Source organism: Sorex araneus, chromosome X (genome assembly GCF_027595985.1).
Source record: "Sorex araneus isolate mSorAra2 chromosome X, mSorAra2.pri, whole genome shotgun sequence".
NCBI classification, from domain to species: Eukaryota; Metazoa; Chordata; class Mammalia; order Eulipotyphla; family Soricidae; genus Sorex; species Sorex araneus.
Genome location: NC_073313.1, coordinates 269,406,958 through 269,431,581, shown reverse-complemented (window position 1 = coordinate 269,431,581; position 24,624 = coordinate 269,406,958). Strand labels below are relative to the sequence as shown.

Here is a 24,624-nt window from a genome sequence, read left to right as displayed (position 1 = left end):
ACTGCAGGGGGGCGGGGTCACGTCCCAGTGCCTCTGTTCCCCAAGAGGACACAGGGGTCTGGCGAGGGCAAAGCACGGCCCCAGGTCACTCCACTAGTGAGAGGGGGCTGAAGGCTAGAACCTGGGGCTAGAATCTGGGGCTCAGGATCCCCATGACCAAGCCCTGGGGGGCAGTGAGCACCAACCCTGCGCAGATCCCCTGGGAGGGACAGCCCAAGACGCTGCTGGCGGGCACAGGGAGACCCACAGGGGCAGGGGCAGGACATGGTGGCGGGATGGCTGACAGAATCTGACACCTCTCAGCCCCCAAACCCACACTCTCGGGGGCACACTGTGTACCCACCAGTGTGCATGCTTGGGTGCTGACTAAGGGTTTGCAAATAGATCACAGCACTGATGAGATTGCCAGGAATTGGGGCGGGGAGGGGCACAGCGACGCGACAGTTTGGAAGTGGGAGAAGGGTGGGCTGCCCCTGGGACTGCCCCATCCCCCAGCCTCTCACCCTCCTCCCCAGTGTGGGCAAGCCCCCCCCCCCAACCAAGATGCTGCTCATACAGAATGAGTCACACCTGCTTCCAGGCACCTCGGTCCTGCAGAGGCTGAGGCAGCATCAGAACCCCGCCCTGAGTCCCCCTCACCCCACTCCCAGGGGCCTCAGCACCCGGGGACTGGAGGAGAACCGGAGGGACCAACGTGCCAATGTGGCCTAGTGTGGCTGGAGCAAGTTAGCTGGCACACCAGAGGAGCCGATGGGGAAGCCGAGGGTGACGGGTCTGACACTGGCGCTCAGGCCTTGCTGAGTGATGCCACATCAGCTGGTTCTGGGGGCCACCAGTGTACACCCAGCTGGGTCTGGGGGACCATGAGGTACTGGAGTGGACCTCAGGGCCCTGCACATGCTAGACCTGTCCTCTCCTACTTGCAGTCACGTGGCCGGCCCCTAGATGTCGCTTAAAGGGTGAGATGTGATGCTTCTTTTTGAGATTTTTTTTTATGTTTTAGGCCATGCCCTGCGATGCTCAAGGGTCACACCAAGCTCTGCACTCAGAAGTTACTCCTGGCGGGTGCTCAGGGGACCATATGGGATGCAGGGAATCATACCCGGGTCACTGCGTGCAAGGCAAGCGCCCTATTCCCTGGTAGCTATTTCTCCAGCCCCTGAGATATGACGCTTCTGTCCGTGTGGTGGGGAAGGTCCCCCAGGCCCACGCCCCGAGGCGTACCTGTTCACAGTGAAGTTCTCAAACCCAAAGATGTCCAGGAGGCCAATGGACCGGCGGGAGTTCTGCACTCCCTGGGACGGGGGCTTGTAGATCGCAGCGTTGATCTTGTCGACGATCCACACGAAAAGCCTCCCATAGATCCCCTGCGAGGGAACGGGGTCAGCGGCAGCCCTGCACCCGCCCCCTGCCCACCGCCGGGGCTCAATCCCGGCTGTCCTGCTCCCGCACTGGGGCCTCCGCCCCTCCAAAAATGCCCCCCTAGGAAGGAGGCCTGCTGGGCATCCTGTCTCCCCACTCATCCCCGTCAGCCCATCAGTACTGACCATCACCAGGGGCCCTGAGCCCAGCGCAGGAAAGGGGCTGAACAGATGGCCAAGGGGGACCTGGAGACAGCAGGTCTGGAGGCACCCCTGGCGGACCCAGCGCCCACCTCACTCCTTTAAAAAAATTTATCTCCACACAATGGAATACTATGCAGCTGTTAGAAAAGATGAAGTCATGAAATTCGCATATAAGTGGATCAACATGGAGAGTATCATGTTAAGTGAAACGAATCAGAAAGAGAGGGACAGACATAGAAGGACTGCACTCATCTGTGGAATATAAAGTACCAGAATGGGAGACTAACACCCAAGGATAGTAGAGATAAGGACCAGGAGGATTGCTCCACAGCTTGAAAGCCGGCCTTGCATGCTGGGGTAAATGGCAGTTTAGATAGAGAAGGGAACACCAAGCAAAGGATGCTTGGAGATGGGAGATGTGTGCTGAAAGTAGACTATGGAACAAACACAATGGCCACTTAATATCTGTATTACAAACTACAACACCTAAAAGGAGAAAGAGAGTAAAAGGGAATCTGCCTGCCACAAGAGGGGAGGGGGAATGGGATGGGGGTGGTGGGTGGGATACTGGGATCATTGGTGGTGGTGAATGGACACTGGTGGAGGGATGGGTACTTGATTCAGTCATTGTATGACTGAAATATAAGCACGAAAAGTTTGTAAGTCTGCAACTGTACCTCATGGTGATTCACTTAAAAATAAATAAATAGATAAATACCCCAAAAAAGCCTTATTTTGGGAGAAACTTCTAATATAACAAGGCTTAACGCTGAACTGAGAAAAAAAAAATTTTAACTATCACAGTGAGTTATTGTATCACCATGAGATACACAGTTACAAAGTTGTTCATGATTGGGATTTAGTCACACAATGTTCCAAGACCTGTCCCTTCACCAGAGCACATTTCCCACCACCAATGTCCCCAGTTTCCCTTCCCCCACCCCCGCCCCCACCATAGAGGCACTTTTCTTCTCTCTTTCTCCCTTGTCTCTGTCTGTCTGTCTGTCTCCCCCCCCCCTTTCTGGGCACTATGGTCTGTATACAGGCACGGAAAGGTTACATGTTTGTCCCTTTCTCTCCTCTCAGCACTCAGTCTTGTCCAGCGTGACCATCCCCTACTGTCATTGTCATAGTCAACCCCTTTTCACGTCTGCTCTGGAGAAACCAGAAGGGCCAAGCCCTGGGCAGTGCAAGGACTCAGAGCAAAGGACCCAGCCCCAAGGGCTGCAGTTTCGAGAAGGCAGAGGGCAGAGGCACAGGGCTAGCGGCACAGCCCTCTCCTGGGGGCAATGCCAACCTTGCCCTGACCCTACACAGAGGTTCCCAAACTGATTTAGGTTACAAGCCCATGTCAGGGGAAAAAATCACTCTGGGGCCAGAGTGACAGCACAGAGGGGAGGGCACTTGCCTTGCATGCAGCAGACCTGGGTTCGATCCCCGGCATCCCATTCAGTCCCCAAGCCCAGCTAGGAGCAATTCCTGAGTGCAGCACCATGAAAAAGACTTGAGCACTGCTGGGTATGACCCTCTCCACCGCCCCCCACCCCATACTGTCACTGTCACTGTCGCCCTGTCGTCCTGTTGCTCATCGATTTGCTCGAGCAGGCACCAGTAACGTCTCCATTGTGAGACTTATTGTGACTGTGTTTGGCATATCGAAGATGCCACGGGGAGCTTGCCAGGCTCTGCCGTGCAGGCGGGATACTCTCGGTAGCTTGCCAGGCTCTCCGAGAGGGACAGAGGAATTGAACGCGGCAAGGCAAACGCCCTACCCGAGCTGCTATCACTCCAGCCCCTCCCCCGCATACACACAAATAAAGTAACTGAGCATCTTCCTCAAATCAGCCTTCTGTAAAAGGACCAAGAGAAAGTGTCCCCCTCCTGCCTGCAGCGCCACACTCTGACCCAAGCCCCAGCACGCCCACCAGGGGGCGGTATTGCCCACTTTGGTGACGTTGGCCTAGAGAGGCCGGACTGAAGCGTGAAGCCTGGTGCTGCCTTGTGACCTCTGTCCCTGTGACAGCCCCAGGAGAGCAGCCTCTACCTTGACAAAGGCATCCCGGACATCCAGCGCCTGCTCCCTGCTGAGCGGGGTGGACACGGTCTCCCCACGGGTGATGAGGGTGCGGCTGGTCAGGCAATTCATCAGTTTTGGGGGGTTCACCTGGGGGGCGACACCCAGTGTTACCCCCCGCCCCTCTGCCTCCCAGAGTCCCCCTCTCCCCTGCTTCAGGCCAGACCCTGCATCCTGCAGATAGCCCTGCCCTCCCATGGCATCCCTGCAGCCTGACCCCTGGGCCCCTAGGGCCACCATCGCAGGGCCAATCCCAGGAACAGCCAGGGAGCCCCAGGCCTGGGCTCGCCCAGCACAGACCCTGCCTGGGTTGGCTCTGCATCTGAGCTCTAGAACCTTCCTGAGCGCGAATCACACGGGCCCCTCGGAGAGGAGCAGATGCTTCTCCACGGGGACAGAGCCGGACACTGACCTCGAGTAGGGACGCGGCTGTGGCCAGGGACGGGGAGAAGAGAACCTCACAGGCATCCAGGTTTTCAAACGTGCGGGCTGTTGGGGGCAACAGGGCACAGCGTGGGACAAGGGGCGCCGGCATGGGGCACCCGGGAGGACCTGCAGCTGCCCTGCCCACAGGGGCATCAGCGCCTGGGCAAATGCTTCCCCGCATTGTCCACACTCTGAACGCTTTCTCTGGGGCCACAGGCGCCCGAAAAGGGGAATTGGGTGCCCAGGGCCTGGCACAGGCCTGGCCTCCAAGGAGCAGACACCAGTGGGCACTGTCCTCTCACCTCACTCCCACCCCAGCCTCCCTCTCCCGCCACCACGACTGCTGGCACCGGCTCACTCAGGCCCTGAGTCAGCCTTTTCCTCCCCAAGTTCCCAGTGGACCTCAGCGCGACCCTCCTTGTGCCCGGTGTTCCATCTCCTGATGTGGCTGAGTTTGTTGAGTTGGCATCACTCGCACGCAGGCGGAGCAAACTTCCCAGGCAGCAGGCCGGGCACTGAGGACAGGCCTGATGCCTGCAGGCTGCGGTCGGTGTGCCCGACACTGCCCCTGCCCAGGTGGTGCCCACTCACCCTCACACCCCGGGGCTGCCTGGGTGTGCCCGACACCGCCCCTGCCCGCATGGTGCCCACTCACCCTCACACCCCGGGGCTGCCTGGGTGTGCCCGACACCGCCCCTGCCCGCATGGTGCCCACTCACCCTCATACTGCAGGTTGCCCAGGTGCAGGATGGCGGCCAGCAGCTTGGAGATCTCCCAGTTCTCTGTGTCCGTGAAGAGGAGCACCTTCATGGCCGAGCGGATGTTGGCGTACTCCTGGCTGTCCTCCCGGCCCTCGCAGGTCATGCAGTTTCCCTACCCGGCCGGGGGCAGAGGGGGTGCTCAGGAGGAAGCCTCAGCCCACAGGTCCCCCTCTGCCACAGCAGACCTCCCGGCCTGGGGCCATGGCTGCTTGGAAGGACCAGAAGGTTCCTGTCTCCCAGCCATCCCCCACATCTGGAGACTGTTGTCAGGAGTGAGGAGCGGGGCTGCCCTGTCCACGCACAGCGCCACCCTGTGGACACCCTCCAGGGACTGCCTCTCACCAGTGTGGCTGTGACCAGGGCAGCAGGAGCAGACAGACGGGCATGGCCAAGGGACCGACCACCAAGTGTTCCCACGAAACCCTGTGTGCGAGTGTGTGCATGTGTAACTGTTAGCGTGTGCTCATATGTGAGTATCTGCCCATGTATGTGCTTGTGTGTATGTAAGAGTATTGCACATGTGTGTATAAATGTGTGAGTGCATGTGTAACTGAGTATGTGTGTGCATGCATGTGCATGTGTGCACATGTGTGGATATATGCACATGTGATTATGTGAGTAGGGCTGTGTACACATGTGTGTATATATGTATATATGTGAGTGTTCATGAGTATGTGCATGTGTGAGTGTGTAGGCACATGTATGAGTGTGTTTGTGGTTATATGTGTATGCCTGCGTGTGTCTGCATGTGAGTGATGTGTGTAAGTGTCTGAATATGTGTGCATATGTGTGTATGTGTGAGTGTGTGCATGTGTAAAATTATTGTCTGAGTGTGTGTGACTGTGTGTCTCAATGTGCTTGTATTTGTGAGTGTGTGTGTGTGTGTGTGTGTGTGAGACCTAAGCCAGCCAGTTCCAGGAAGTTTCCAGAATGCTGTCATATCCCTGTCACTGTTACTGTCACTGCTCACTTATTTGCTCGAGTGGGCACCAGTAACGTCTCCATTGTGAGACTTGTTGTTACTGGTTTTGGCATATTGAATACGCCACGGGGAGCTTGCCAGGCTCTGCCGTGTGGGCGGGATACTCTCGGTAGCTTGCTGGGCTTTCCGAGAGGGATGGAGGAATCGAAACTGGGTTGGCTGCATGCAAGGCGAGCCCTACCCGCTGCGCTATCGCTCCAGGCCATCATATCCCTGACCCACATATTTCCCCCTTGGTATCCAACAGCCCCTGGGTGCTGCCCCCCCACTATCCAAGAGCTTGGCTGCATCCCGTTTCAAACACAGCTCTCTCCCAGTTAAGGGAGCTGGGCCCCCAGCTGCCTGCTGTGAGCATGGTCCCCCTACGGGAAGCAACAGCCATGTGCCCACTGCTCCTGGGTGGCCAAGACATCAGCTAACCCCCGGAGCCTACATCCTGCAGTCCTGGAGCCTGGCAGAGTCTGCACATGCCCAGAGTCTGACAACCCAGCACGTGTGTGGGCATGTGTGTGTGTATGGTGTGTGGGTGGGTGGAGACCCATGTGTATGTGAAAATGGAGTGTGTGTGTGTGGGGGGGGGTGTGATGTATGTGAGGGGGCGTGTGTGTGAGGGGTGTGTGTATTTCAGTGGGGTGTATGTATGTGTATGTGAGGGGGCGTGTGGGGGTGTTTATATTTGAGGGGGCGTGTGTGTGAGGGTGTGTGTGTGAGAGAGGTATATATGTGTGTATGTGAGGGGGCGTGTGGGAGGATGTATATGTGAGGGGCATGTGTGTGAGGGTGTGTGTGTGTGTGTGAGAGAGAGGTATATATGTGTGTATGTGAGGGGGCGTGTGGGAGGATGTATATGTGAGGGGCATGTGTGTGAGGGTGTGTGTGTGAGAGAGAGGTGTGTGTGTATGTGAGGGAGGTGTTTGTGTGTATGTGAGGGGAACATGTGTGTATGTGTTTGTGAGGAGTTGTCTGTGTGTATGTGAGGGGAGTGTGCATGCACATGTGTGTGTGTGTGTTTGTGTGCGTGCATGCATGTGTTCCTGCATCCCGAATAGCTACACACAGGAGTGTGTGACAGGATGAGAATTTCTCAGTGTGTGTGCGCACCTGGTCGTGTGTGAGTGGAGCCCACCCCACAGCATGTGCAAGCCCAGGTGAGGAGGCAGGCAGGCCGGGAGACCGTCCCCTAGAAGTTCCTACCCACTGGCCGGGAGCTGCCGGGCCTCAGTGGGCGGGGCCCTCCACCCTGGGTGACCCCAGGGCCTCACCATGGCCAAGTAGTTATAGTCGCTGGCCTGGCCGAGACCCAGCCTTCTCTTCTGGTCCTCACTCATGCCTTCCAGCATGCAGTAGAACACGTGGTAGTTCCTTTCATCTGGGGCCTGGAACAGGGCACAGGGTGTTGTGGGGACAAGGGGCAGGGGGAGGTCACGCGAAGCAGACACGCAGAAGACGGGGCCACAGAGAGGTCTCCAAGGGCGGCGTGCAGCCTGGGCACGCTCGTGTCCTGGATGGCCCGGGCACCACCAGGAGCAGCCCCTGAGCACCACCAGGTGTGGCCCGAAGAAGGACAAACAAATAAGGAAATTAACTGAGAGGGTGATCGACAGGGTTTACCAGTTTCACACACAGGGCCCATTCCCCGGTGGGGTATTGGGCACAGAACATGCAGGAGGCACGGGGGTAATAGCGAGGTTCCGCCCTGATAGGCTCAGTGAGGCCCCCCAGGCCCTGATGGGCTCGGTGAGACCCCTCGGGCCCTGCTGGGTTCGGTGAGGTCCCAGGCCCCGCGGGCGCGTGAGGCCCGGTGGGCTCGCACCTGGCGGCACACTCGGGACTTCTCCAGCAGGTACTGCTCGATCCTGGCGCCCTCGATGGCCCCGCGCTTGTTGAAGTGGATGTCGATGTACTTGCCGAAGCGGCTCGAGTTGTCGTTCCGGATGGTCTTGGCATTCCCAAATGCTGCGGGGGGGAGGAGGGCGGGGGGGGTGTCAGGGCCGAGCCAGCACCTCCCCTCCCAGCCCGCACCCGCAGGCCCGGCCCTACCTTCCAGGATGGGCGTGGCCTCCAGCACCTGCTGCTCAATCCAGGAGTGCTGGCCGCTGATGGCCGCCAGGAACTGCAGGATCAGCTTGGTGCTCTCCGTCTTCCCTGCCCCAGACTCCCCGCTGCCAGGGTGCGCAGGGAGAGGCCGGCCCGTCAGAGCCCCAAAGGGCTTCGTCAGGAGACCGCAGCGACAGCATGGGGGGAGGACGCTTGCCTTGCACGCTGCCCACCCGAGTTCTGTTCCGACATCCCCAAAGGTGCACCCAGCGCCACCAAGAGCGACTCCTGAGTGAGAGCCCCTGCCTGCCCTCGAAAGACCAGACCCTGAGCGTCGGTGGGTACGACTCCAAAACCAAGAGAAATTTAAAAACAAAAAATTTTTTTTTCAAAGGGCTTTAGTCAAACTACACCCCAGCGAATCCCCAGGCTGGAAAATGAGCCACTGGAGTTGAACACTCCGCCACGGCCGAGGGGCCTTTGTCCTTCTCAGACACCCTCCACCATGCCTGCACGTAGCAGGCACCCCATTAGTGCTTTGTCCTTTCACCCTCCGCCCTACGAGAGAACAGAAGCCGTAGGTTACAACTGACCATGACCGGACAACATTGGCCTCAAATTCCTCTGCAAGGACCAGAGCAATAGTAAGGGGGCAGGCTGTTTGCTTTGCACATGGCCGATCTGGGTCCAATTCCCGGCATTCCATATGATCCCCCGAGCACTGCCAGGAGTAATTACTGAGTGCAGAGCCAGGAATAACCACTGAGCATTGCCAGGTGTGAACCAAAAACAAAGACAAAACCAAACCAAAAAAGCTTCTGCATGGTGAGATGTGGTGGCATTAACAGAGATAGGAGACCCAGGGAAGGGGAGGTGAAGCACAGCATTATGCGGTCTCTATTTGCTGGAGAGGCAGCACCCACCTGATGATGCAGCACTGGTCTCGGCTGTTGCGTTTCATGTTGAAGTAGCAGTTGTCGGCAATGGCAAAGATGTGGGGGGGCATCTCCCCAATCTTCTTGTTGGTGTACTGGCGGATGTGCTCCGGCGAGTAGATGGAGAGCAGCTGGTAAGGGTTCACCGCCACCAGGATGGAGCCCGTGTACGTCTGCAGCAACGAGGGACAGGGCGCTCGCCATCTGCCAGTGGGGGCTCGGGCTCTAGAAGCTTCTCTGCTCTGGCCTGCTCCATCCCTTTGGAAGGGAGAGCACTGGGAGGCTGTGGGCCAGGAGGCTGCAGTGGGGTGGGGCAGGCTCTGAGCAGGGGCTTGGCGAGGTTTGGTGAGGAGAGGAAGGGGTGGGGAGGGAAGGGGTGGGGAGGGACGGGGTCTGTCTGTCTGTGACACGGGAGCGACGCCCCTTCTGACGTTGCAGTAAAGAGGACAGATGTTGTATTTCAAATTCTCGGAGCTCCCCGGGTGCTCCACAGAGGCCAGCCTCCGAGTCCTGCCGCCCCCACTGTTGGAGTGACACTCAGAAAGGGACAATAATCCCAGAGCAGGGGCCGGGGACGAGGAGGGGTGCCGCTCAACCATGCAGAGCTGAGGCGCTGGTCTGGGGCTCGGCGGTACTGGGGACAAACGTCTGACCTGATGCTCTGGGTCAGCTCAGGGGTCAGATGCCCCTTGGGGGGCGCCTCTGTTGGTGCCCCCCACTGGCTGCTCTGCACAGGATTCCCCACTATGGACCCTGTCACTGGGGGGGGGGGCAGCACACAGCCTGTGCCTTCAGCCCCCAAGCCAGGGTCACTCTCTGATTGGTGACTTGTCCCTCTGCCCACCCCTCCCCACCAACTTGAAAAGGTCAGGCCAGGCCTATGACGGCTGATGGATGCAGTGACATTTAGGTGACATTTAGGTCTGGACACTTAGAGGTCACCCGGCGGAGAGGTGGCAGCACCAGCCCCAGAGTCTCACCCCAGAGCTATGGCCATGCCCAGCCCCCGTGGCCGTGCAGGGAGAAGCTGCCATGGGCATCTCGGCAGGCAAATGCCCCCCGGGCCAAGGCTCCAGTCCTTGTTCCCACACTCCAGTCCAAGGGCAGGAGGCCCGGGCACCCCCCCAACCCACACACACACGCAGAGTCTCTGGTCTCCCACGTGGCTGTCCGTCCACGCGGCCCCCACCAGCAGCGAGGCCCCAGGGAACGCATGCCAGGACCAAAGAAGGAGAAGAAATGAACGGAGCGGGGAGAAGGCGGTGGGTCAGGCACGCTGGGCCTCGGGGGGCCACACTCACCTGCCCACCGCAGCCGAGCTGAGGTTGGAAGGTGGAGAGCGGAGAGAGGGTCAGCTTAGAGCACAGACAGCAGGGGGCCCCCCTCCCGCCACCCGCATCCCACACAGTCCAGGGCTGACTCAGAGCAGGCCCGAGTCACGCCCTACCAGCTCCGAGGGTCCCCTGCCACAAGCGGCCCCTCTGAGACCACAGCAGGCTGCAGCGGCTCACCTGCCAAGGGGGTGGGTAGCAGGACAGGGGGCTGTGCAGGGATGGCACCTGCCTTCCTCTCCACCCTGGCACAAAGGAAGCTCGTGCCCCCACAGCAGGAGGCAGAGGCCTAGGGCCGTCTGGAGAGTGGGAGGGCGGGCATGCGTGGGGCGGGGGTCATGGAAGGCTGAGACACCTGGGAGATGTCCCCTTGGCGGCTGGGGACGCTGACAGGCCTGGGAGGCGGGAGACAGAGGAGCAGTCAGCCCTAACTAGCAAATGTGGGGAGAGGGGGCCCAGAGCCAGGAGGAAGGGGGTCGGTGGGCAGGGCAGGGGCAGCGGACAGCGGGCAAGGAGCCGCCTCAACCCTCTTCTCCCATCACGGCTCCCAGAACCCTCCTCTCGGCCCTCGGCCCTCGGCCTCTGCCTTCCAGCCGTGCCGGCCACCGGCCCTCCCAGAGCCCGCCTTCTCGGCCAACCCTGCTCCCCCTTGGCCACCAGGGCCCCCAGCAAGGCTGCCCTGGGTGGGGCCTGGGAGCCTCCCATGACTAGGCGTCCCCCTGGACAGCGCCTCCCCATTACCACACTGCTCCCTCACACGCCTGCCACTCCGTGCCAGGCACCTCTTTATAAACTCCTGACCACATGGTCCGCCCCCCAAATAGACTCCCTGGGGGTTCCCCGGGCCTCAGGACAGCGTCCTGCCCCAACTCTCCCCAGCGGGAGGCCCCCCATAGTAAACCTTCCTGTGGTCCTCATTTGGGCCCAGTTCACGTGACCCATGCAGGCCACTGGGCACCTCCCGGGGGCTTGGGACCTGTCCCAGCCCACAGGCCCCTTTGCCCAACCCGCCTGACTTTGGGCTTCTGCCTCCCAGCTGCACCCAGGCTTGCTTCCTGTCTCCCCCAGCCCCGTGCAGAGCGCCCCCTCCAGGAAGGAGGCCAGAGGGGCGCTGGGCGGGCAGGGCCAGGGTGTGGGCAGAGGACAAAGCGCAGGGCGGGCTGGGAGCAGTGCACCACGTGCGTGCACTAGAAACCGTGTGTGCAGTCGGGTTGCTCCTCTCCATCAGGGCAGTGTCACAGTGCGAGGGACGCAGCTTGGCGAACTATTCCCTGCAAGTAAACCAGGTGTGACACGGGTCCTCCTGCAGCTGGATACAGAGTGTCGTTCTCTTAGCCTGGCTGAGGGGTGGGAGCGGGGAGGGGAGGCTCTCTCCTTCCTTCCTGCGCATTTACACTCCTTCCAGGAACAATGAGGGGTGGGGGTCTTCTACCAGTGAGAGGCCACAAGGCCCCATCACCAACACTGACATGCTGAAGGGGTCATGGCTCATTTTCAGACGGGGAGACCGTCCCAGAGAGGAGGCGCTGCGGAGATCACACAGCAGCCAGGTGAGGAGGGGGTGGGGGGAGGAGGGGGAGGGCCTGGTGCAGGGGTTGGGCTAGGAGGAATGAGGGGGAGGGAAGAGAGAGGGAGAGGGAGGAGAGAAGGGAAGGAAGGGGGAGGAGAGAGGGGAGATCAGAAGGGAGGAGAGAAGGGGGGACAAAGGGGGGAGAGGGGAGGGGGAGGGAGGACAGGGGTGAGGGAGGACAGGGGAAAGGGGGAGGGAGGGAGGAGAGAGGAGGAGAGACAGAGGTGGGAGGGGGATGGAGGGGAGGGAGGACAGAGGGGAGGGAGCACGGGAGCGGGAGGAGGGGAGCCCTCCTCTGGGGCGGGAGACTCAGCTCTGGGCGCCCCCCTTCCCGGCACTCTTCCTGGCGCATCTCTCTGGGCACCTGCCGTGAGCAGAGGGCACCCCACTGCTCCGCACAGGCCTCCTGCCAGGCTGCAGCAATGCCAGCCGCCCCGTGGGGAGAGACAAGGACCATGCCCGAAGCCGAGGGTACCACACACGACGACGCAGGGGCCCCCAAATCCTCAGATCCGGCCCTCTCTGGGGCCATGGACGCTGCCTGGAATGTGTCCAGAAGAAACCCTACCTGGCACTGCACCTCCTCCAGGAAGCCCTAACTGCATGCCAGCCCTGGGACCTCTCAGCAGGTCACTGGGGCCAAAACAGGTGCTTTAGGGCATTTCCACCTTCCCAGGGTCCCACCAGCCCTGCCACTGTGCTAGAGGGGGGCTGGCAACCACTCAGGATCCAAACCCAGGGCCCTGCCAGAGCGGCCCTGAGCCCTGGATCCCCACCAGCCTGCTCGCTCCCTGCAGGCCCCCCCCAGCCTTGGGTCACACCCAGGGAGGAGTGACCAGGTGTCCTCTCAGTGTCCACTCCCACTCCCAGTGTCTGGGGGCCTGGGGTCTGCCCTGAGGATTGGAGCAGGAAGCCGGGGCCAGAGTGCGACATGCAGCCAGAGAGGGGAGCGGGAATTGAGGAAACTCTCTGAGAGAGAGGCGGGCCCGCTGTCGGCCCTACGGAGTGGCCGGAAGTTTCCATGGCTAGGCGCAGGCACAGTTCTGGCCGGACAAGGGCAAGCCCAGCCCTGATGCTCCATCTGCCAGCCTCAGAATGGAAGCCAGCGGGTCCCGGCAGCGTCCAAACCCTCTGGGCCCTTCAGCATGACCTCTAGGCCGGTGCTGTCCGACTGTCCTCCCGCAGCCGTGAAACCAGGAGAAAAAGCACACCCGCCACTGGACAGAAACACAGCCAGGACCTTGGCCACTGGACAGAAACACAGCCAGGACCTCGGCCACTGGACAGAAACACAGCCAGGACCTAGAAGAGCACTGGATGAGCGCGGCCCCGCTCCTCTCCGCTATGTGGTAAAGTGGCAAGACCCTGTCCCAAGGCTGGCAGAAAATTTCCGGTCCAATGATGGGAAGGGGGTGGGGGGGTTGAAACCCACGGTCCTAGGTTAGTCTACAGCTCAGAGAGTGTGTCAGGCCTGTGGACTCTGGGCGGGATCCCCCCAGTGCCCTGTTTCCTCACCATGACCCCCCAGACAATAAAGCAGCTTCGGCCTCACTCAGTCCTTCCCTGGCCCCTCCAGGATGCAGGCGTCCACCTCCCGCCCCAGCTTTAGTGAGGCAGATGATAAAGCCCTGGAGCTTTCCGCAGAACTCCAGGGCCCTAGCCAGGGACGGCTGACTTCTCCAGAGCTGGGAAATCGGCCCCGTGTCTCGAGGGAACTCTGTACCCATCTCCCCCATGAACGCGCACTGGAGAGCAGCCTGGCATCTGCCTCGGGGTCTCTCCGCTCTGTCCTATCCCCCAGCCATGCCTCCCTCTGCTCTGGAGCTGCTGGAGGCAGAAGCTGGGAGAGGGGAGGAAGCTAAGGGAGGGGGGAGAAAGAAGAGAGGAGAGAGGGAGCAGTGCTGTGCCCCCGCTCCTCCCCATTCATCAGTGACGCCAGCACACAGCTCTGGGCATGGGTAAACCTGTGGAGCCTCAGTGTTTCTGTCTGTGAAATGGGATGATAGGATTAGATGAGCAGATCTGAGTTCAGCACACATCCCTCTGAGAGGCTCCACACAGGTCTCTGCAGAGGCTTCTCCTTTCTATCTTCATTTCCTGAGGCCAGATTTTCTTCATACACTTCAACCAAAACATCACCTCAGACTGGCTGCAAAGCCGACGAAGTTCAGAGAATGTCTCCTAGTAAGCCAACTATTACAGAGACATGGAAAAATTGCAGGACTATGCCTCTCTTCTCACTGATACGTTCACAGAGCCACACCCAGTGGGTGGAGGGTTGTGCCACTTCTGGATGATTCGGGAACCCCAAGACCCGAGTTGCTTGGGGACACAGGCCCTATCACTTTAGCATGTGCTCTTGGGGAGTCCCTTTCACTTCCATCTTTATTTTGGCAAATACGATATTTTTTCATCTAAAAAATGGGTTAGAGGGGGCTGGAGCGATAGCACAGCGGGTAGGGCGTTTGCCTTGCACACGGCCAACCCGGATTCAAATCCCAGCATCCCATATGGTCCCCTGAGCACTGCCAGGGGTAATTCCTGAGTGCAGAGCCAGGAGTAACCCCTGCACATCGCTGGGTGTGACCCAAAAAGCAAAAAAGTAAATAAATAAATTAAATTAAAAGAGTTTTAAAGGGGCTGGAGCGATAGCACAGCAGGTAGGGCGTTTACCTTGCACTCGGCCAACCCGGATTCAAATCCCAGCATCCCATATCGTCCCCTGAGCACCGCCAGGAGTAATTCCTGAGTGCAGAGCCAGGAGTAACCCCTGTGCATCGCCAGGTGTGACCCAAAAAAAAGCAAAAAAATAAATAAAAAATAAAAAAAATAAATAAAAGAGCTTTAAAAGAATGGGTTAGGGACTGGAGCAATAGCGTAGTGGGTAGGGCGTTTGCCTTGTATGCAGCCGACCCAGGTTCGATCCCCGGCATCCCATATGACCCCCTGAGCACCTCCAGGAGTAATTCCTGAGTGCATAAGCCAGGAATAACCCCTGTGCATCGCTGGGTGTGACCCAAAAAGCAATCACTGTATCACTGTATCACTGTCATCCCGTTGCTCATCGATTTGCTCGAGCAGGCACCAAAAAGCAAATAATATATATATGGGTTATTTAAGAGTCAGAACAATAGTATGGGAGGTAGGGCATTTGCCTTGCACACAGTCGATCTGAGTTCAATCCCTGGCATCCCATAGGGTCCCTTGGTCACTGCAAGGAGTAACTCCTGAGTGCAGAGCCAAGAGTAACCCCTGAGCATCATGGGGTATGTGCCAAACACAAACAAAATGTTTATTAATGGTATCCTATGATTATTATTATTATGTTTTGCTTTGTGGGTCACACCTGGCGATGCACAGGGGTTACTCCTGGCTCTGCACTCAGGAACCACTCCTGGCGGTGCTCAGGGAACCATATGGGATGCTGGGAATTGAACCCGGGTTGGCCACGTGCAAGGTAAACGCCCTACCCACTATACTATCGCTCCAGCCCCCGTATGATTATTTTTAATAAATTAATAGATTTTGTCTTTTATTTTGAAGGTGGTTAAGTGTAAATTAGGTGCAATCCACATAAACAAAAGTTCTTTGGAGGGGTCCTCAACTTTTAAGACTATCATGGAGTCTGGGGTTGGACTAATAGCCTAAGTCTGAGGTTGGAAATTCTCCATGGGTTGTTCCTGGTTCTTGATCTGGCGCACTGCGTTCCATATAGGGATTCAGCTCAGTCCTGGTGAGAGACGGAGCTCATTTGTCCCCTTGAGTGTCACGGTGGAGGAAAGCGGGTGTATGTTCAACCGTTTCTAACATCACGGTATTGGGGCAGGGTGGGGGTGATAAGTGGGGGAGTCAGGGAACATGTACTCTCCTCCGTCCCCCTTCTGAATATTCAGGCTCGGAAACCCTCCTCTCAGGGACCCCCCAGCGAACAAGGGATGGGGGCGCCCACGAGCAGTGCCCCTCCCTGACCCTGGACAAAGCACTGAGATTCTCATGGACCTCTTCTCTACCTCCGAGAGGTTTCCGGACATACAGAGGCACGAACACCAATGATAGAAGCTGGTAGAAACCTTTGCCAACCACGGACCAGGTAAGTTCAAAGAGAGAGTAAGCCACAAACCTGAAGCTGAAGGCAAGGAGGGTGGGGGAAGGGGGGCGGGGAGCTGCGGATCAGCTGCGAGGGGCGGGGCTCGGGGCGGACCTTGCTGTGGGCGTGGCCTCGTTGCGGGCGTGGCTGAGTGTGGGCGGGGCTGAGGGTAGGGCGGGGCTAAGGGTAAGGCGGCACTCACGTAGATGAGGTGGTCTCGGTACCGAATGAGCAGGTTGCGCAGGATGCCCGCCTCGTTGAGGTCCCCTAGGCGAATCATGTCCTCCACCCCGTGGACTGACGTGGGGTGCATGGGCTTGATGTGCGTGGCGTTCTGCGGCGAGATCCAGTGTTCCTGCAGGAAGGCAGTGGAGCTACCCTCAGGCCCCTGGGAGAAGGGACCCCGGGGAGAAGGGAACCCGGAGTCTTTGTGGCACTGGAAATGAATCCTCCACCTTGGCCCAGCAGTACCGGTTCTAGCAAAATTTGGCAGTCTATGAGATGGTGCCTCCCAAGGACTGCCCCGACGATGACAGGGGAAGGACACTGGCCTCTCCTACCTCTTTGCTCTCTTTCCTCTTTTCTTCCTAGGATGCTCAGGCCTTACTACTGGCTCCACTCTTACTCCTGGCTCTACGCTCAGGGAACACTCCTGGTGAGGTTCAAGGCCGTACAGGGCGCCAGGGATTGAATCAGAGTCAGCCTCTTGCCAGCAAGTGCCTTTCCCACCGTACATCTCTCGGGTCCCTCCTTACCGTTGTCTTAAAGGGGATTAGAGTCTCTCCAGTCACTTTTTAAGATGGAGTGAAAAGTGTGATCATGTGGCTCGCTCTTCAAGTCCGTGTTCCCCTTGAATACGTGCTAGCTTGCTTGTCTCGTTGTTTAGCTTCCCCTTTTCCACTCTAAAGAAGCCTGTGTTCCGCAAGAGATTGAAACTACTGAAAGACCCAGGTATCTGGGACCTGTGACTAAAATCTTCAGGCTTCCGGAGTCGGGAATGGGCCCCCCCATCTCTCTGTGCTTCTGCTTTCCTGGCAGTCATGCCCACGAACTGCCTCTGGGCGCCATTTAAGCACATTAATGGCCAAGATCCAGAGGCACAAATGAATCTCAGAAGAGAGCAACATTCTACAGAGATGTCTCCAGACCCCAAAATCACCATCCAGTTAAAAAAAAAATTAAATCCAGGTCTAATACCCTATGAAAAATGTTCAGTATTCCAGGAGTGTACAGCTGCTTTTGCAGCCACAAAGCATCTCATACAATTATGCCACTGACATACCAGAGTAGCATACCACATTTGATGGGGTGTAAGGGTGAAGACAAACAATCTTGATAAAAAAATACATATGTACATATATATATTAGCACACAAGACTCAAACTTTAACAACATGTTAATTAATACAGGGGTTTAATCGCTATAAGATGAGATACAACAATTTTCACACATTTTCCTCTAAGGAAACCTTTCTGATCACTTTTAGTCAATTATTCATAACAAGCAAAACACAATAAATTACCTTAGCATCTGCCTTTTGGGCAGGTTTGGGTGGTGGTGGTTGAAAAACTTAAAATAGTGGTGTTGGGAAGGTGGGATGGTGGGATTGCTGTTGAAATATTGAATGTAATCAATTACTGTGAACAACTCCTCGAAAATAAAATTTTTAAAAATTTAAAAATAAATTTAAAAAGAAGTCTGTATTCTCTCTTGTTCTGTGCTCTCTCTTGAGCTTGTATTTCTCCTCTTTCTCTCCTCTCACATCTTTTTAAGCAAGTTTCATTTGATAAAAAACTACCTTGCTGGGCTGGAGCGATAGCACAGCAGGTAGGGTGTTTGCCTTGCATGCGGCCGACCGTGGTTTGATCCCAGCATCCCATTTGGTCCCCTGAGTACTGCCAGCAGTAATTCCTAAGTGCAAAGCCAGGAGTAATCCCTGTGCATTTTTGGTGTGACCCAAAAAGCCAAAAAAAAAAATATCTTGCTTCATGAAAGAAAGAGTGAGAGAGAAAGGAAGAAAGGAATGAAGAAAAGAAGGAAGGAAAGAAAGAAACAAAGAAAGAAAATTGAAGTTATATTTCAAAGACAACTCTGGTGAGCAAATGCATTAAAAATGATTTTAGATAACAGCAAGAGAAAAACAGTGGGCATATGGTGGAGAAATTGGGGGAGCCACTTTAGAAATAGAAGCCAGGTTTTTTCTTTCTTTCTTTCTTTCTTTCTTTCTTTCTTTCTTTCTTTCTTTCTTTCTTTCTTTCTTTCTTTCTTCCTTCCTTTCTTTCTTCCTTCCTTCCTTCCTTCCTTTCTCTTTCTTTCTTTCTTTCTTTCTTTCTTTCTTTCTTTCTTTCTTTCTTTCTTTCTTTCTTTCTTTCTTTCTTTCTTTCTTTCTCTCCCTTCCTTCCTTTCTTCCTCCTTCCTTCTTCCTTCCTCTCTTCCTCCTTCCTTCCTCCTTCCTTCCTTCCTTCCTTCCTTCCTTCCTTCCTTCCTTCCTTCCTTCCTTCCTTCCTTCCTCCTTCCTTCCTTCCTTCTTTCCTTCCTCCTTCCTTCCTTCCTTCTTCCTTCCTTCTTCCTTCCTTCCTTCCTTCCTTCCTTCCTTCCTTCCTTCCTTCCTTCCTTCCTTCCTTCCTTTCTTCCTTCCTTTATCTCTCTCTCTCTCCTTTTTCTTTCTCTATCATAAAGCAAGATAGTTTTTGTCTGGAGGTTGGTGGGGGTTGGCGGAGGCACATGCTGGCTCATTTGTCCATAGTACGGGCTCTTTAAGGAAAACAAGGTTTCCCAGCCCTGGTTTCCTCCTTGGGCGCTGGAAGCCTCCTCCCCGAGGTTCCTCGCTCCTCCTCATGTCGCCTCTCCTGGGTGTGGGGCCAGACCCAATTCCTGTTCCCCGGGGGCAGTGTCCTGGGATCCTCAGACCAGACCAAAAGCACAAGTAGGGCCCATCAAGGCATCTCCGTGCCTGGGTCCCCCACCATGTGAGGGGGTGCTGGCGCTGGCGCTCTGGTCTGCTGAAGCAGTGTCCTTAAACTCCTGTTTCCCCAAAACTTGAAACCCCCTTTGTTATGACCCCTGGCAGGAGGGAGGCACAAATCAGGGCGGTGGGGGCCTCTCTGGCACACCGTGGTGGGGGGGGCTTCTGGGACCAAGGTCATGGGGAGCCCCCAGAGGGGCAGGATTCCTGCCTGCCCTCTCAGAGGCCTTCAGAGGGCAGCGCTGCCCACAGTGCAGTGTGTGTGCCTGTGTTTCATGGCTTCCTGCGCCCTGGGCATTTCAATCCAGGTCAGGCCATCACCTGTCACTCATCCTTCCTCAAGCACAGCCCCACCCAGTGCTACAGAAGACCCCTCCCAGTCCTGCGTAGAATATTCTTTCCTCCCAGGCACCCTCTTTCTTGATAAAGCTCATCCCACTGGAAAATTCCCTCTGCCTGGTCCCAGCACCGACTCCCTTCCCAGCCCGCCCGCCTCTCCTCAGCATTTCCCCTCCCCTCGGGCAGCCCCACACAGCTAGGGAGGCAGCTCAGCCACGGAGGGACCCTGCATTCCTGTGCGTGTCACTTTTCTTTTCTGATGTCTGTGGGCTCATCTGGGAGGTGGGAAATCAAAACACAGTCCCTTCCTGAGGGTGTTGGGAGGATTCACAGGTGCTACAGCAGCAGCCAGGTCTGCGGGACGCTGGTGCGGGAAATTGCTCGGCTACGCTGAGCTTGCTCTCCTGTCTTCCTGGTGTCACAGAGACGTACGGCCTCACCTCCTCTCTATTATGACCCCTAGCAGAATTCCTTCCTTCTTTCCTTCCTTCCTTCCTTCCTTCCTTCCTTCCTTCCTTCCTTCCTTCCTTCCTTCCTTCCTTCCTTCCTTCCTTCCTTCCTTCCTTGCTTCCTTCCTTCCTTCCTTCCTTCCTTCCTTCTTCCTTCCTTCCTTCTTCCTTCCTTCCTTCCTTCTTTTCCTTCCTTCCTCCCTCCCTCCCTCCTTCCAGTGCGTCCTTCCTACCTTACTTCCATCTTTCTTTCCTTCCTCCCATCTCCTTCCTTCTCCCTCTCTTCTTTCCTTCCTTTCTTCCTAGCTTACTTCCATCTCTCTCCTTCTTTCTTCCCATCTCCTTCCTTCCTTTTTCCTCCTTCCTCCTTTCTTCTTTCTTTCCTTCCTTTCTTCTTTGCTTCCATTCCCATGACTGCCCCCCCGCGCGCCCCCACACCCTGGCTTTTTTTTGCATTGCTGGAAATCAAATCCAGGGCTTCTCTGCGTGCCAGGGAAATGCACTGAGCCATACACCCCCACCCCCACCCCGGCCCCCTTGCACAGTGAGGATGGAGAGCAGCAGGCCAGGGAGGTGGGAGTGCAGAGGCCCCCTGGCCTCAGAGACAGTCTCCAGGTGGGGTCAGCGCCTCCAGGAAATGCCACAGGCACACAGCAGAAGCAAGCAGGGCTGGGCCAGAGGATGGCAGAGAGAGAACAAGCTCTGCCCCCCCCAGGGACTGGCTCCTTGGGGAAGGGGCGGTGAGCCTGAGAAACAGGCCCACTTCCTCTGAGGGCAAAGGGGGAAGGGGCGTTCAGAGGCCTTCAGAGCGAGTGGCTAGCAATTCGCTGGCACGGTTGGGCACAGCTTCCCGGCCTGTCCCCCGCTGGGCCTGTCCCCTTTCATTCTGCAAGTCTTGGCTCTTCTGCAGCGGGTGGGGTCCCTGGTCCCCGGCCTCCAATGGAGGGAGTCTGTGGGTAAGATGAGGCGTGAAATGCTATGGCCGGAGGGGCCTGGACACCAGTACTGTGGGTAGGGCAGTTGTCTTGCACATGATTAACCCGGGTTCAATCCCCAGCACCCTATATGGTCCCCCAGCACCACCAGGAGTGATTCCTGAGTGCAGAGTGACCCAAAAACAGAAACATAAAGATGGCTGGAGGGCAGGGCTGGGGTGAGCCTGGAAAGGCCCAGGAAAGAGCAGGCTGGAGGCACTAAGGCAAACCCAGCTTTCCCCCACCCACCCCACCCCCAGCACCCGGCTCAGGACTCAGTGCCGCCCGGGGAACCTCTGGGATCCAGTGACACAGTTATAGGACACCATCTGACATGCAACCCGACCCCATTGAAACACAAGCCTGTGGGCTGAGTCTCTGGGCTCCACCCTGGGGGCTGCAGACAGGTTGAGCGGGGAGGGGAGTGGGGGTAGGCTGGGGGGCTGCCAGCCCCCAACTTCCCCTCCCTGAGCCTCAGGAACGAGGTCCCCCTGGAGCTCCAGTCTGAAACCCAAAGGAACAAAGTGTGGTTGACAGCACCCAGCCACGGAGTGTAGGGGTTGGGGGAGGAAGGGCAGCCCCAAGGCCAGAGTTCGAATCCCAGCACCGTCACTTATTAGCTGGGTGACTGGCCTAGGTGGGCCCGCTCATTGCCCCAGTTTCCCTGGGTGTGAGAGTTGCTGCCTTCCCTGCCTCACAGGTGTTCTGAGATCCACAAGATAGACGAGGGGGGCTGGGGGGCTGGAGAGACAGCACCGCGGGAAGCAGGGGCCTTGCGTGCTGCTGGGCTGGGTTCAGCATCCACAGAGTCCGCTGAGCACTGCCAGGAGTGATCCCTGAGCACAGAGCCAGGAGGAAGCCCTGACGAGTACGGTCCAAGAGCCAAAACCAAAAGCAAGCCCCTCCCCACAAAAGAGACAGGCTGGGTGGGAGGACTGTGCAGACCCTGCAGGAGACCCTCCGAGGGCTCCCCGCCACCACAAGAGATAACAGTGGCCAGTGGCGCCCCGTCCCCCTCCCTGAGGGCCTCTGCTCTGTGTCACCGTGCCCTTTCCCATGCCTGGTCACGGCAGGAAGCTGGCAAGGGATTGGGGTCTAGTTCCATGCCCCCAGCCCCGGGCACGTCCCCGTCACAGAGGAACCCAATCCCGCTGGGTCCCTCATATCTCTGCTGTCTGGGCCCTGTCCCCACACTACACATGCCCGTCCAGTACATGTGCACCCCTGCCCGAGGCTCCAGGCCTCCCCTCTGGGCCCTCATCCAGACTGCCCACCTCCAGACGGGACCTTCAGAGGGGTGAAGGTCCTTCGCAACACCCCTCGCTCACCACTTAACAAACAGGCCTCAGCGTCCCACTGCAGAAGGGTCAGGGGGGATAACAGCCACATTCGGGAGCGGGGGGGGTGGGGAGTGGGTCTGTAGCAGAACTGCCTGCCTGGCCAGCGCGAGGCCATGGGTGATCCTTGCGAACACCCACATGTGCCAGGCAAAGACCCAGCAGCTTTACAGCCCAGAGCCCCTGGCACGTGCACAGGGTAGATGATCTCTGGTCCCATTCACCGGGAGGGTGAGACGCAACTAAGGCGTATGACACAGAGCAGCCCTAAACTGAAGGTGTCCGAGCACCACCACTAAAGCTGCATCGTCTCCAGTGAGCACTGTGGCCAAATGTGTGAGCAACACGAGCACACGTGTGTAAGACTCCCCACCCTCCCCTGCCCCAAAGCAGAAGCAACGGCCGGGCCAGGAACATGGTTCACAGCACTGAGTGCATGCTTCGTACGCAGAAGCCCTGGGTTTGGTCCCCGGCTCCACATGGTCCCCAGAGCACTGCTGAGGGTAGTCCCTGAGCATCAAGCCGGAAGTCGGGCCTGGGCACCACCAGGTACGGCCCCCCCCACCAAAATGAGCAAATAAGACAAAGGGTCAAGGGGACAGAGCAAAGGACGAGTGCACGTCCTGCAGACACAGGCCCCACGCCGAGTCTCTGCCGCCACGCGCCCCCCGCCCCCCAGACCGTGGCCCCCCAGGGCCCTGCGCTGCTACGCCCACACAGCATCGCCACCATAGGTCCGAGCACTGAGCTGGTCGGTAGCTCCTGGGTCCCTGAGCGCTCCTCAGAGCCCCCCAAACAACAATGGCAACGGCCAAGGGAGGGCAGTGGGGAGGAGAGTTGGCGCCTGGTCTGACGCCCCCTGCAGTGCCAGGATTGATGATGAACTCATGGTCCTGACCGAGCGAGACTCAGCGTGTGTTTTGTTGTTGTTGCTTTACCTCTTTGATTTTGGGGCCACACCCGGCAGTGCTCAGGGTTTACTCCTGGTGGGGCTCAGGGGACCAGATGGGGTGCCAGGGATCGAACCCAGGTTGACCGCATGCAAGGCCAGAGCTTTACCAGCTGTGTTATGGCGCCAGGCCTGAGACTTAGTCACGGATGCTGAGCTGACAGTAGGCGAGAGGGTACTTGAGCCCAGCTAGTCTGAGCCAGATGCACTGCAGTGCCTGAGGAGTCCCCGCCATGCACATGCACACACAGACACACGGGCTCACATGCGTGTGCACACACACATACAAATACACAGACACAAATGCACACACACGTGCACACACAGCCAGGACACACACACAGACACACAGACACAGACACACAGCTCTCATGCCAGGCAGAGACCGACAGGCTTGTAGAAACAGCAAACAGCCTGGGGCACGCCGGGAGGCCCCCAGTCCCGGAGCAGAGAGTAAAGCTCCACAGCAGAGGAAGGGGGCGCAGGGTGCCCCCCTAGGGCCAGGACACCACAGGTCACCTACGAGCTGGCGATGTGCTACTCACGTTGCCTTCGTCGTCCACCACCTGGATCTGCCCCGAGTCGCAGAGCTTCACCACTGCCCCGATGGGCACATCAAACTCCTGCCCGGATCGCAGGTCCATCCAGACGTAGTCCCCCTGAGGGTGGAGAGTCCACAGCCAGGTGAGCAGGGAGGGGTCTGGGCAGCTCCCCCCGCCCTGCGTCCCATTCACCCCTGTTCCAGCAACCAAGGCTCCTGAGACACACAAGGAGGGAGTCTCCGGGCCCACAAGGGCCAGTAGCAGCACCAGTCCCTCCTCAGAAGCAGGCTTTCTTCACTCCACCCATTTTGCAGATGAGTATGTAGAGACTCGGGGAAGGGAAGAGCAGCATCCCACCAGGACTGTCCAAAGCCTGGTTCTCCCCAGCACCCTCTCTCCTCCCCTTCGCCCCCCAACCCAGTTCTGTACAGCAGACTCCCAAGGGCGTTGGCAGAATCACTGAACTCCTTCCTTGTGTCCTGAAACCGCCCTCACCACACCATACTCAGATGCCCCTGTCACTCCTGGGTGTGACTCTCGTCATCATCCCTGCTGTGATACACACCTCTAGGGGCATCGTGCCTAGCTCGACCACTGCGGCACCTGGTGCCAGGCCTGGCTCTCTCAGGACCAGCTCAGTCAAGGCTCAGGGCCCAGAGTGATAGCCCAGCGGGTTGGGCATTTGCCTTGCACATGGCCAACCCAAGTTCAATCCCTGACATCCCATATGGTCCCCCGAGCACTGCCAGGAGTAATTCCTGAGTGCAGAGCTAGGAGTAACCCCTGAGCATTGCTGGGTGTGACCCCCCAAAATAAAGTAAAAAAAAAAAGGCACAGGAAAACTCAGAGAACACCAGGCCCAGAGAAATGGGCTTAGAACCACCACTGCTTGCACAGATGCTGCAGCAAATATGTCCCAAGCACCTACTGACGCAAATGCTGGGGAGGGCGCAGTGGAGCCTCAGTCGGGAGACAGCAAGGGCCGGAGCACAGGCTTTGCACGAAGGAGCCCAGGGCTCCGTCCCTGACACCACATGGTCCCCCAAGAACCTGGCAGTAGCAGAGGGCCGATGTGTCCCTGAGCCCAGTAATAATGAAAATAAACAACTGAACTCATGTATGGCTGGTTCAGAAAGTGGTTTATGGAGCCGGAGTGATAGTCCAACGGGCAAGGTGCTTGCCGTGCACTCAGAGACCCAGGTTCAATCCCTGGCACCCCATAGGATCCCCCTCCCCCGCCTTGAGTGATTCCTGAGCACAGAGCCAGGAGTAGGCCCTGAGCATTGCCAGGTGTGACCCAA

General features: G+C 57.7%; 1 protein-coding gene across 3 annotated transcripts in view; it reads right to left on the bottom strand.

Moving 5' to 3' along the window:
* MYO7A (myosin VIIA) overlaps nucleotides 1-23,437 on the bottom strand; it is a 74,173-nt gene extending 50,736 nt beyond the window's left edge. For all 3 annotated transcript variants that reach the window (XM_004610839.3, XM_004610840.2, XM_012933255.2), the window contains exons 1-10: nucleotides 23,327-23,437; nucleotides 15,971-16,123; nucleotides 8,769-8,953; nucleotides 7,849-7,970; nucleotides 7,622-7,764; nucleotides 7,071-7,184; nucleotides 4,785-4,938; nucleotides 4,052-4,128; nucleotides 3,610-3,729; nucleotides 1,225-1,367 (exon numbers count right to left, since the gene is read on the bottom strand). In XM_004610839.3, coding sequence (XP_004610896.2) covers nucleotides 1,225-1,367; nucleotides 3,610-3,729; nucleotides 4,052-4,128; nucleotides 4,785-4,938; nucleotides 7,071-7,184; nucleotides 7,622-7,764; nucleotides 7,849-7,970; nucleotides 8,769-8,953; nucleotides 15,971-16,123; nucleotides 23,327-23,425 — 1,310 coding nt within the window. In that variant the 5' untranslated portion in view covers nucleotides 23,426-23,437. The remainder of the gene's footprint in view (nucleotides 1-1,224; nucleotides 1,368-3,609; nucleotides 3,730-4,051; nucleotides 4,129-4,784; nucleotides 4,939-7,070; nucleotides 7,185-7,621; nucleotides 7,765-7,848; nucleotides 7,971-8,768; nucleotides 8,954-15,970; nucleotides 16,124-23,326) is intronic.
* Between the last annotated feature and the right edge of the window lie 1,187 nt (nucleotides 23,438-24,624).